We start from the raw sequence: 13,147 nt of genomic DNA, 5'->3' as shown, positions 1-13,147 counted from the left end.
TACCTGGTCCCTGCACGATCCCCGATCCGGAATGTCCGACGAGGATGAAGTCTGCTGGGATTCACTACGAGCGTGCGCCCGATATCCTGCATGTGTCGCTTCCCCTGCTGAGGTCCGCCGGAGTTCACCTTTTTCTTCCAGGTGCATGTGAGTACTTGGCTTGCGACACAATTTTAAATGTTAAATAACGCACGTTGTCAGAATCCGTCGTATTCGTTGTCCGACGGCCCGTCCCTCATTTTGGGTCGCGTGAAAGCCGGTCTGATTGCGACACAAGCCGATCGCGTGCCACGCAATCCCCGGTGTGATCCCCGGAAAACCAGACAGAAATGCAGCCCCGGCACCCTTAGTAAATAAGCCCCTACATGTTGCTGTGCGCAAGTTTACGAGGTAGAACACAGACAACAGATGACAGATGAGAGCGAGTCCTATCCATATGGCTCTATAATACACAGAAATTTGATAGAATTAGCCTAGAACCCGAGAGGTTTCCTGACACCTCTCACATACGACCGACATCATATGGAACAGGAGTGTGGAATGGGCTCATCCTACATAACACGTAACGCTGTCAGACGCTGTGTGTCAGACCATCCATCGCCTGCGAGCTAACATTTAGCTAATGAGCTTTGGCCCAGTAGGTGAGTCAGCGCTGATGACGGTGTCTCTCCCTCCACATCGGCCGCCATTAATTGCGTTAGTACAGACTAGATACCAATCTCTCTGTCATTAATATGTACTATCCATGGGGAAGTGAAAACAGATCCCGCGCTGGTGGCCTTACACGTGAAGCTTTTCTCATCTCTGTGTTTGTGAGATGGAAAAAGATATTTCAGAAACTGTCATCCACAAGGGCCTAAAATAAGAGGCCCGATTCCTACATCTCGGTGAACAGAAAATCCCAACAAGTTATCAGGTTTATCAAGCTGCCTAAGAGTAAGAATGTGCTTGGTTGCCCATGCCCAACCAATTACAGCTCCCCTTTAAAATATTCATGAGCACTGGTAAAATGAAAGCTGAGCTATGATTGGTTGCCATGGGCATATTGATAAATATGCCCCAAGGACTCTATCTTTAGGCTATGTCCAGAATATGTCTTAAAAGCCGCCATATTGGATCAAGGGCAAATTATTCCAATGGGGAGTTATGTAGTAAATCAACGAAGACAATGATTGTCTCAGAAATGTTTACAAATTCTGGTTCAATAGTTATCAACATCATACACGTGTTGACCATGGGGCTGAACACACAGCTGGAGGCTCGGGATACAATATGGCAACAAGATGGCGGCCATTTTCCAGTCATAGCCTAAAAGATAGGTACCCTCACACATTACTTGCTGGGGGATTCAGATATATAATTTTACCTTTTGTTTCTGAAATAAAATGATGTCCTAGGACTTCAGACTTGCCCTGTATACAAAGGACCTGCAAATGGGTCATGGTTGCCCAAGGCTCCATGATGCACATGAGGGGTTGTCCACAGGGTCATTCCAGTACAACAATGGAATACTTAAAATCAGTCACCAAAAAAGTTACATCAACCCCATACATTTGTTTTTTAAATTTACCAGGTATTTGCATACCCTTTTGCTGTTGGTGGAGGCGCCCTTAGTGGTAAGTTGATGGGGGCCCTGGGGCGTGCGCCCCAGGAGCCCATCTGATAATCCAGCCTTGATATTGCCTAATAATCATTTTGGGTGCTTGGACTAATGCCACTTTTTTGGCTCACAAAGCTTAAAAAAGATTCTATTTTTTTTTTAAGTGGGTCTGATGGTGTGGGGAACACTGAGGGTCAGGGATCAGATCACATGGCTAGCCGAATTTACTACTTGTGCCAGGTTATAACTGAAACGGCATATATTTCAATTCCTGCGTGTAATTTAAGGGTCAGAATCATTAACCGGTCTAAGTAATTCAGGAAGGTCGCACATTGGCGAAGTTTATCAATAGGTCTGGTACCCAAAGTGCCAGTCTTAATACATCGGCCCCTTTATGTACCCAAAAATAAAAAATTTAAATTTGAAAAGGTTATATATTATGTAAAAACTGTAGCAAAGTAACAGATAAAATTCTTCATTTATTAACCCCTTAATACTGAGGCTCTTTTTCGTTTTTGCTTTCCGTTTTTTTACTCCCCACCTTCAAAAATCTATAACTTTTTTATTTTTCCATGTATAGAGCTGTATGAGGGTTTGTTTTCTGCGTAACAAATTGCATTTTATAGTGACTGTATTCCAGGCCATGTACTGGGAAGCGGGAAATAAATCCAAATGCTGTGAAATTGGTTAAAAAAATGCATTTGCTGCATTTTCTTGTTGGCTTGGATTTTACATCTTTTACTTTGCGCCCCATATGACATTTCTACTTTGTTTGGTTCGGCGCGATCACAGGGGATAACAAAGTTGTATTGGTTTCATACTGTTTTCATACATTTACAAAACTTCAAACATCCTGTACAACAAAAACATTTGCTGGTGCTAATAACTTTTTCATACCATGGTGTACAGGGCTGTGGGAAGTGTCATTTTCACACTTTTAAAACCTTTTGATCACTTTTTATTGAATTTTTTAATATTTTTCAAAATGGCAAAAAAAGTGACTTGGGCGCTATTTTCTGTTACAGGGTTTAACGCCGGGAATAACGGTTATTATATTTTGATGGGTTATACATTTTGGGACGTGGCGATACCCAACATGTTTATGATTTTTACTGTTTATTTATATTTATATCAGTTCTAGGAAATGGGGCGTGATTAGAATTTTTCGTTTTTTTTTAAATTTAATTTGATTTTTTTTTTATACTTTTTTTTTTACTATTTTTTAGATCCCCTAGGGCAGTGGTGGCTAACCTATGGCACCGGTGCCAGAGGTGGCACTCGGAGCCCTTTCAGTGGGCACCCAGGCCATCAACAGAGAGGACTCCAGGTATATTCCTGCAGTCCCAGACAGCCCAGGACTTGCTGTGCACAGAGCTATTTTAAAGTGACTGCGCTACCTGGGACTACTGGAGGAGTGGGAAGTTGTGGACAGATCTGGATTATCATTGTAGCTCCTGCTCCGGCCCTGACTATTCTTCCTGTTTATGGGACCCTGGAGGGAAGCTACAATGGTCATCCAAATTTCTCCTATTTTCTGCTTTATTGGTGTCCTCAGGGGCTGGTATGAATGAAAGCTGTGACAGAGCAGGGAGTATAAGTCACAAATTAAATTTCTGTGTTGGCACTTTGCGATAAATAAGTGAGTCTTGGTTGTAGCTTGGGCACTCGGTCTCTAAAAGGTTCGCCATCACTGCCCTAGGGTACTTTAACCCAAGGTTGTCTGGCTGATCCTACCATATACTGCCAAACTACAGCAAATCACACATTGTAATGAATGTGTTAAAACAAGACAGCCTTGAGTCTTTGTATGACCCGTGGCTGTTATAGCAACCGATCACCCCCCCCCCCCCGACCAATGACCTCACAGGGGGCGGCGATAAAATCCAATATGGCGGTGCCCACATGCCGCAGAGATTTAAATGCCTCTGGCAGCTTTGACAGAGGAATTTACATGGTTAATAAAACTGACCGCTAGTGTTTCCGGTGGGTGTTTGCTGCAATAAACAGCAAACATCCACCTTGTGCCGTGAGCCTTCTCCATACAGCGGCGGTCGATGTGTGACGTACTATAGTAAGGGGTTAAAAACGGAACGCAGCCATCACCTCTGACAACTCAATGGGGGTCATTTACTAAGGGCCCAATTCACGTTTTCCCGACGTGTTACCCGAATATTTCCGATTTGCGCCGATTTTGGCGCACACAATCGGATTGTGCCGCACCGGCGCCGGCATGCACGCGACGGAAATCGGGGGGCGTGGCCGAACGAAAACCCGACGGATTCGGAAAAACCGCCGCCTTTAAAAAAAAAAAATGCGTCGCGAAAATTGCACTTTCCTTCACTCAGCCCGGCTCGGTGTATTCCAGTGCGTTCCGATGCTCTTCAGCGCAGCAGCGCCACCTGGTGGACGTCGGAGGAACTACCTTAATAAATCCCGGCCGGACCCGAATCCAGCGCAGAGAACGCGCCGCTGGATCGTGAATGGACCGGGTAAGTAAATCTGCCCCAATGAGTGTTTGTCTATCTACCTGCAAGACGGAATTCAGCAGAGATTTCAAAATGAATCATCTTCTGGATGATAAGAGCCAAAGTAACTGGAGGACTATTAAATATATTACAAAGTTTCTTTCATCACGTGTACTGCTGATTTTACCCAAAATGTATTTGTCACCATTCACTTCCACATTGTACTTTGAGTAATGAGTGCTGGTTCTAAGCGACACCATGGAACCTAAGGAGAAATGTATTCAATGTATTTTGTACTTTAAAATGTTGATACATTTTTGCCAATTCAGAGAAATGTTTGAATCTTAACTAACGGCAACATCAAACAAGAATAATTAACGAACATCCTGAGAGCAGAAAATACAGTATTAGAGAGAATGCAGATGATATTCATGTGATGTAAAGGTACATTACCAATGCCCCCATGTGATATCACTACCCTGCCAGCCAGGCCATGCATGACTTGTACAGTTTTGCACTTATTAAGCAAGGTTTATCATATGAGTAGAATGTCAGCTCCTAAACCTGGAAACCTGGGAGGAATCACAGATAGTCATCTACTACCATTGAAGGAAATTTAGAAAGTTTACAGTCTAGATGAAGAGTCATGAATGATAAGTAACAATCACAAAAAGTTCTTGTTGTGGAGCTGAAATAGATTGTAATTATTCTGTAATACTAAACAATCCTGTGGTTATAAATTTGGAGAACATGGATTTAAGGAGACGCATCACAGGAGACATCTGCTCCATCATGAAGCTCTAGAATGGAGACATTTTTAACAAATGATCTGCACTGCTGTCCTGCATTATCTGTGCTCTTCTACCGATGTGAATTTGGAAAAGTGCAAAACCAATTTATTGGCGTTTATTAATTTTTGGCGCAGGGTGGTGCTGGAAGCGTGTTATCATTTTCAGTATGGCGCATGAACAAAAAGGTTAAGAACTGTCTCCCCGTTCAAGAAGTAGAACTCTAGCTTTTAGTAGGACTAATTGTGCGCCAAAAAATGAGTCAAAAAATTAGAAGCTTCGGAAAAGTGGCAAATTCACAAGTAGCTCCACAATTTTGCGGGCAAAAAAATTGGGAGTGCCGGAAAACTGGCCAATATTGTAGCCCTGACACTTCATAAATATGGTGCAGCAAGGAAAAATAAATTTCCACTAGTTTTCTGTTCAAATGTCGATAATAAATGTCCCCCGACCTGCAGACAAGGGTGCCACTTCTTTGAATGACAGACAACTTTAAACATAATTTCAGTGCAGGAATTTCTTAAAATAATGGGAACACTGGCTCTGCTTCCAAGACTTTGGCTAGCAATGGCCCCCTATGCTACTATATACAGGCAGTCCCCAAGTTACGTACAAGATCGTTCTTAAAGGGATTGCCAGAGAGCGTAAAAAAAAAACATTGGTGGCCGGGAGGGGGCTGGTTAAATAAATAAACATCAATAAAGTTTATCCGATGGGAAGGTGGTCATGTAGCAGATCAAAGAAGACCAGGAATCGATTGCCGCCATCAGATCTGAATGATCTCTTGTGGTTCAAAAGAGAAATTTGTAATAACAACCGGGAACGTTCCCTGAGATGCACAGCTATATGACGTGTTGTCCCTCATGCTGAATACGGCACAGAAGGCGCCGGATCTAATCATAAGAATCTATAAAGACATATCTGTCCTAAAAAGAGATATTACAGATCTGATTGAGAATATCCGCTCTTTGATATGTTACACACTTATTCCCACTGGGAAAACGTATCCGTGAACTTGTCCTTGATCCAATATAAGTGTGACTTGCCCTGTATGTAGGTATATATACACATATATCACTATTCTGGGGATATGAATTAGAAAATGACATCTGATGGTGGAATATTCCCTTTATTTTTGGCTTCCTCACTTCATACATGGAGCTCAGTGTCCATGACTAATGCCCGGTCTTCTCCTTACTGTATCCTGTTGTATCTGCTGGTGATAAGAACTTGGCCATGTCCTGCTTTCTACATTATTAGCATGATAATTATAGAATCTGTGAAAGCATAATGAGTGTAAGGGCGTCTGGCCAGCTCATCGGGAAGAGCAGCATAGCTAACCTGCTTATCAGACACCCTTGTGTCATCTGCAATTTAGCCCGAGGCCACCCGAAAATAATGCCCCAGTGTAACACTTGATGGTTTCTACGTCACAGATTGGTATCTGAGATTGGCCTTGGTGCTCGGGAGATGTATAAATACAGAGGACTTCCCCTTGGATGAGTCTGTCTGTTGTACCTGATCCATCAGAGCTGTCACTTCCCTGCCAGAAAATCTCATCCGCCATGAACAGCCACGTGAACGGAGAACACAAGCACCACTTTATCACCAGCTACAATGGCGACGTGGACAAGAAGAAGAATTTGGCGCAACATCAGTGCAACGGTGACCACCACGAAAAAGATAAGTTGGCGTCTATTGAAACCGCCTACACCACCATCCTAAAAGAACTGGGGGAGAATCCCGAAAGGGACGGCTTGCTGAAGACCCCCATCAGAGCTGCCAAAGCCATGCAGTACTTTACCAAGGGATATCAGGAGACCATTCATGGTGAGTTCATACACACTAGACACACTAGACACTAGACATTAGAGGATGACTATGGACACAGAGGTTGCAATCACTTTAGATGGGATAGAATTAAGAGTTCTCCTAATGGAGACTTTGCCAATTAATGCTGCATTGCAGGCGTATGGAGACTTATATCCACACACCTGCAAGGCGGCCCTAAATGGCAAAGTCTCTGTAAGGAGAGTTCTTACCTCCTGGTCCTAGTCAAAAGCTTCTCATTGAGCTAAACCAGTTCCTTACACTGTACTGACGAGATGCAAAGATATGGAAACAGCACTGTCTACAGTGAAATAGATATACAGGCAGTCCCTAAGGACACCCGACTTGCAGATGACCCCTAGTTAAAGACGGACTCCTCTGCACCTTGTGACCTCTGGTGAAGCTCTCTGGATGTTACTATAGTCCCAGGCTGCAATGATCAGCTGTAATGTGTCTGTAATGAAGCTTTATTGATAATCCTTGGTCCCATTACAGCAAAAGATTTTGAAACTCCGATTGTCACTGGAGCAAAAAAATTTTTTGTCTGGAATTACAATTATAAAATATACAGTTTTGACTTACATACAAATTCAACTTAAGAACAAACCTATGGAACCTATGTTGTATGGACCTGCGAACTGCCTGTACTGGTTTGGCTTAAACCCAGATCATAATATTAGGCTTCCTGAAAGTCGTGATTGATGTTAAGGGAGCTGCCTTAAAAGGTAGTTAAGAGGCAATGTTTCCTTATCCCATCCTGGAAAACGCATTCGCATATTAGCTAGTGGGCTCATTCATCCATAAAGAAGTAGCAGGTGCCTGATAAACTTCTGGGGGTCAACGATCTTTCAATGAAGAGTGGGTGAGATGCTACTTGATACATGATTCAATAAATGGGAACCATTATTCAGCAGTGAGGATAAGAATCCATCCTGGTCATGAGACCACACAAGTTCATGGCTCATTACAAGCCAGAGCTGGACTGTGACAAGCACAGCATCTATCGGGCAGCACAGTGGCTCAGTGGTTAGCGCTACAGCCTTGCAGCATTGGGGTCCTGGATTTAAGTGCCATCCAGGTCAATATCTGCAAAGAGTTTGTATGGTGTTTGCGTGTGTTTCCTCTGGGTCCTCTGGTTTCCTCCCACACTCCATTACTGGTAGGTTGATTAGATTGTGACCCCCATGGGGACAGGGACTGATTTGGAGAACTCTGTGCAGCGCTGCGTAATCTGTGTGCGCTATATAAATAAAGGAATTATTATTATTATTATTAAGTGATCATCTTATGACAGGACAGATGCACAAGAAGTGAACAATGAAGGTTTACCAATTAGTGACCGCAAGTGAATATCTGGAAACTCCTAAAGATCCCTATTTTACAGTTATACTTCCCCATACAATTCTGGAATTCTGCATTATTCTATCCCTCTGTTATGCCTCCTGGAAACGCATTAATATGTTGGTAAATTTGCCTTACTCTTCCCCTTTGTCCGTATAGTGTATTTTGTCCATAGACTGACATCTGCATTGATTAACTGAAGAGACATGCCCCACTAATGGGGAGAATAGCAACACCCAGTTGTCAATGTAACATTAACAGAGGATCCCTTAATGCTGATTTCTATGCAAAGAGTCTGCAACATTGTACATTAATGGGATAAATACGTACTTTCCCTTTATACTTAGGTTTGCCCCATCTATCTGTGCACAGGCCATATAGAAGTATAACATTTAGGACACAAGTTGCAGATTACAATCAGTGGATCATAAACTGTTTCCCTTCACAAATTAAACCCTCAAGACAACATGCATTAACCCTACAACCACTACACTACTACCTGAGCATCTTTTACCCTCAACTACTTTCTCCAATCCCTTTTCTTTTGTGCATTGTAAACTCCTCGGGGGCGGGTCCTCTCTGCCACCGCACCAATCACAATTCATGTTTATGGTATCATTGTTATATATTATATGTACTGTGCCAATCACTCATATATATTTTGACTGTACCATAGAATTGATGGTGTTGGTAAAAAATTTTATTAACTCAAAATACAATTAAAAGGATCCATTGTAAAAAAAAAAAACCCTGGATACAGATGTTAAACTTTGTCCTAATAAATCCCACTATTGTGTGTACTCCTATATTACAGATATACTCAACAACGCCATATTTGATGAGAATCACGATGAGATTGTCATTGTGAAGGATATCGATGTCTTTTCGCTTTGTGAACATCACCTGGTGCCATTTTTTGGCAAGGTATGTACCCATGAGTGATCAATGTGATTATGGTTATAGATAAGTCACAGGGGGGTTACGCCGTACCCTGCAGAACTTTTTCCGGTCTCAGAGCTCCACTGATAGCTATGAATCTGTTCACTATTTAAAGGGGTCACAATGTACATTGCTGTGCAAATGTTTTCGGCAGTCATGGGAAAAAATACTGCTAAGTAAAATTTCTAATGGAAATCTACCATTTGCTTTTATACATTGTGAACCAAACATAACTTGAGAATGCTGTAGCTACACTGATGCAGAAACATATCTTGTTTAATCCCTGAGCTGAGTGGTTTTGCTGAAATCACTATTATAATGTTATGATAATGAGGCTCTATCACTCCTGTGGCAGCCTTGGTGCTTCTCCTCTCACCCTTATTATGCACTGCTTCAGAGAACGCTGTATTCACTGTGTTGTCCCTGACAGACAGAAGTAGTCAATCGCTACAGCATCCCCCAGCTGCTGTGTATGAGTCATCCAGCTTAGGTTGATTAATCCTGTCTGGACAGTTATTACGTACCGCAGCCAGCATGCAACCCAGCTTTCCCAAGGTCATGAATTTTATAATAGTTTTTGTAGCAAAACCACTTGGTTCAGGGATTAAACAAAATATGTTTCTGCATCAGTGAAGCTACAGCATTCTCAAGGTATGTGTGCTTCATAATTCATAAAAACAAATGGTAGATTTCCTTTAGAGTGTTAAAAGTCTTATTTTGATCAAGAAACAAAATGCAAAGTAAATGCACAGAGATAAATCCTCAATCCTCTGCCTTGACCAGGGCAGGGGGGTTGTTCCAAACATCTTGGATCAAAGGATCTCCTGTGGGTGTAGAATTCTATCTCTTCATGAAACCCCAGACAGACAAGATGATGATGAGATCAGGGATGTATGGGGGACATATCAGCGCTTCCCGGGCTCCTTGTTCTTCTTTACCCTGTTGTTTGGATGTTTGGGATCATTGTCCCGCTGCAGGATACATGTTTAACACTTTATTGTTCTTCTAGGTGCACATTGGATATTTACCAAACAAAAAAGTTGTGGGGCTGAGCAAGCTAGCGAGGTAAGGAGGATCAGCGGTCACACGTGTCTGTTCTTACCTGGTGATGTAGAACTGGATCCTATAACAAAAGTAATGTCCTCATCTATACCTTCTGTTTTCTTTCAGAATTGTTGAAATCTTCAGCCGCAGATTACAAGGTAAAGGCACAACTATTCCTACACACATTTATACCTTATATACAAAAAAACAATAGAATGTGATGAATATTAGTAACATTTTACAGCATGAATAAAATATTCAGCAAAACATTACACTACTTACCCTTTAATGCAGCCTACAGCTCAGCTCCTCCTGCTCTAGAACATAGAGGTGCACTATGTGCAGTCTGCTCAGCTCCTCCTGCTCTATAACCTGCTGCCTGCAGATAGGACACTATGTACAATCTGCTCAGCTCCTCCTGCTCTATAACCTGCTGCCTGCAGATAGGACACTATGTACAATCTGCTCAGCTCCTCCTGCTCTATAACATGCTGCCTGCAGACAGGACACTATGTACAGTCTGCTCAGCTCCTCCTGCTCTATAACCTGCTGCCTGCAAATAGGACACTATGTACAATCTGCTCAGCTCCTCCTGCTCTATAACCTGCTGCCTGCAGATAGGACACTATGTACAATCTGCTCAGCTTCTCCTGTTCTATAACCTGATGCCTGCAGTTAGGACACTATGTACAGTCTGCTCAGCTCCTCCTGCTCTATAACCTGCTGCCTGCAAATGGGACACTATGTACAATCTGCTCAGCTCCTCCTGCTCTATAACATGCCGCCTGCAGTTAGGACACTATGTACAATCTGCTCAGCTCCTCCTGCTCTATAACATGCTGCCTGCAGATAGGACACTATGTACAATCTGCTCAGCTCCTCCTGCTCTATAACATGCTGCCTGCAGATAGGACACTATGTACAATCTGCTCAGCTCCTCCTGCTCTATAACATGTTGCCTGCAGATAGGACACTATGTACAATCTGCTCAGCTCCTCCTGCTCTATAACATGCTGTCTGCAGACAGGACACTATGTATAATCTGTACAGCTTCTCCTGCTCTATAACATACTGCCTGCATTCTCAATTTTCAACTTGTTTTATAATCCTGTACAACCCTTATAGTCACATCACTAGGGTCACTGGTGTCACACCACTTTTACATATGTTGTTATTTATTGTCATATCTGCTGTGATAATAATATGTATATTTGTTACAGTTCAGGAACGTCTCACCAAGCAGATTGCCCTTGCGATCAATGAGGCCCTGCAGCCAATGGGAGTAGCAGTAGTTATGGAGGCTTCGTAAGTATCATCTTTGTGTCATGTAGTGTTACTCCTCTTATAATTTTATATCATTGTATATGGTTTGTACCTTGCTGATGGGCTTCCATTAAAGGGGTTATCCACCTTTTTTAAAAAACGGAGGGCCTATTCTTAGCGTAAACCATCCATTCTACACATTTGAGTGACCGACGGCCAGGACCCCCACACATCAGCTATTTCCAAAAAGGGGGGCTGCAAGTTTTATTTAGATGTCAGAATCAGTTTATGGTACTGAAATGCCGTCCTGTAGATTTGAATGAGTCCCAAGAAGAAGTATAAAGACTTGTTAGGTTTAATTAATTCCTTGATATAACTTTAGTGTAGTCTGAAATGACAGATTTATGAAAAAAGCTCCAAATCCCATTAAATAATTGCATAATGTCTGCCTGTAGTCACCACTAGAGGGAGCTCAGAGACCTCCTGCACATTGTTTATGCATTAAAGAAGCTTTATCAAGTTTGCATGTTATCGCCTACCCCCAGGATAGCAGATAACAAGCTAATGGGGAGGTGGTCTTCCATTGATCATGAAGAAAGGGGGTCTCATTCTTAAAGAGCTATGCAATTTGTGACACTCCAAAAGGATTAAATGGAACGGTAGGACACAAACTCAACCTGCTGCTCCATCCATTAGGGAGCACAGGGATCGCTGTGTATCCATACTCTTAATCACAGATCAGCTTGTTATTCCCTGACCACAAGATAGGGGGTAACGTGAAATTGGTACAACTCTATTAAAGGGGGAATTGTATATTAAATGGCATCTATCACCAGGATGAAGGATTGAATGCGAATGAGCCTGAGGGGTTCCAGGCTCCATAGGAGTTAATGAAGGCTGAAGCCCCTCAGGCTCATTTGCATACAGTCTTTCATCCTGGTGGTAGATGTCCTTTAAGAACCTCTATCACATCAGTCAAGGTCTGGCAGGAGCAGAAAAATAAGTGTAGATATGTTGTGCAACACTTTAATATTAAAAACTTATCGTTCTTTAACCTCCACAATAATACAGTATGCAGAGCTCCCTCTAGTGGTGGCTGTGGGTAACCAGAAATTTTCTCTATGATTGCTGATGATTGGGAGCTCTGTGTTAGAAACTGGAGCAAAAATGTTTCCATTCAATGACATCCAGGCCCCATAGATGAAGTTGTTTCTCTTCTGGGTTGCAGGCACATGTGTATGGTGATGCGGGGGGTACAGAAGATGAACAGCCGAACGGTAACCAGCACGATGCACGGGATCTTCAGAGAGGACCCCAAGACCAGGGAAGAATTCCTCGCTCTGATCAAACAATAACCCATCATATAAAATAATGTATTATATAAAATACAATCAACTTGTTAAAATTGTGATTCACTGACAAATGGTGCTCAACTTTATGTTGTTTTATATCTGGAAAGATGAGTAATAAAGAATATGGAATTTCCATATTAATACATGTCTGTGCTTTATATTGTATCTACTACGTATTAATGAAGTCACTAAGACCCGGGCAATAATTATAGCAAATGCCAGGTCCAAGATGTCTCCAGAACCAATGATTGTGTCATGTGTGGGGTCTTATAAACAAGTTACATCTGTGGCCAATAGTTTGTTAGGAAATCAGCCCCAAAGTGCTTTATGGATGGGCCACATTTTCCTATAGACAACAGCAAGTGCTCTGGATCCGATTCCTAATGTGACCTTTCTTGCTGTGATTAAAGGGGATGTCCAGTCTTTATGAGAACTGTCAATCTGTGGAATAGCCTGCCTCAGGCGCTGGTCACAGCAGGGACAGCAGAGGAGCTTCAAGAAGGGTCTAGATGCCTTTTTACACCT

The 13,147-nt window shown here is 42.4% G+C and overlaps 1 protein-coding gene across 1 annotated transcript; it reads left to right on the top strand.

Annotated features, from left to right (window-relative positions):
- Nucleotides 1-6,337: 6,337 nt before the first annotated feature.
- LOC140121082 (GTP cyclohydrolase 1-like) lies at nt 6,338-12,763 on the top strand. The gene is made up of 6 exons (XM_072140295.1): nt 6,338-6,683; nt 8,839-8,948; nt 9,973-10,028; nt 10,134-10,165; nt 11,228-11,312; nt 12,499-12,763. The coding sequence occupies exons 1-6, from the start codon at nt 6,353-6,355 to the stop codon at nt 12,623-12,625; spliced, it is 741 nt and encodes a 246-aa protein (XP_071996396.1). The 5' UTR covers nt 6,338-6,352; the 3' UTR covers nt 12,626-12,763.
- The last annotated feature ends 384 nt before the right edge of the window (nt 12,764-13,147 follow it).

Source organism: Engystomops pustulosus, chromosome 3, assembly GCF_040894005.1.
Source record: "Engystomops pustulosus chromosome 3, aEngPut4.maternal, whole genome shotgun sequence".
Taxonomy (NCBI): Eukaryota; Metazoa; Chordata; class Amphibia; order Anura; family Leptodactylidae; genus Engystomops; species Engystomops pustulosus.
The sequence above is the reverse complement of the archived record's forward strand: the minus strand, read 5'-3'. Positions and strand labels throughout refer to the sequence as shown.

Coding starts and splice junctions, on each gene's coding strand:
- LOC140121082 (XM_072140295.1), top strand. CDS start 6,353: ATGAGTCTGTCTGTTGTACCTGATCCATCAGAGCTGTCACTTCCCTGC. Junction 8,949..9,972: donor TGGTGCCATTTTTTGGCAAG/GTATGTACCCAT, acceptor TTGTTCTTCTAG/GTGCACATTGGATATTTACC. Junction 10,166..11,227: donor CTTCAGCCGCAGATTACAAG/GTAAAGGCACAA, acceptor TATTTGTTACAG/TTCAGGAACGTCTCACCAAG.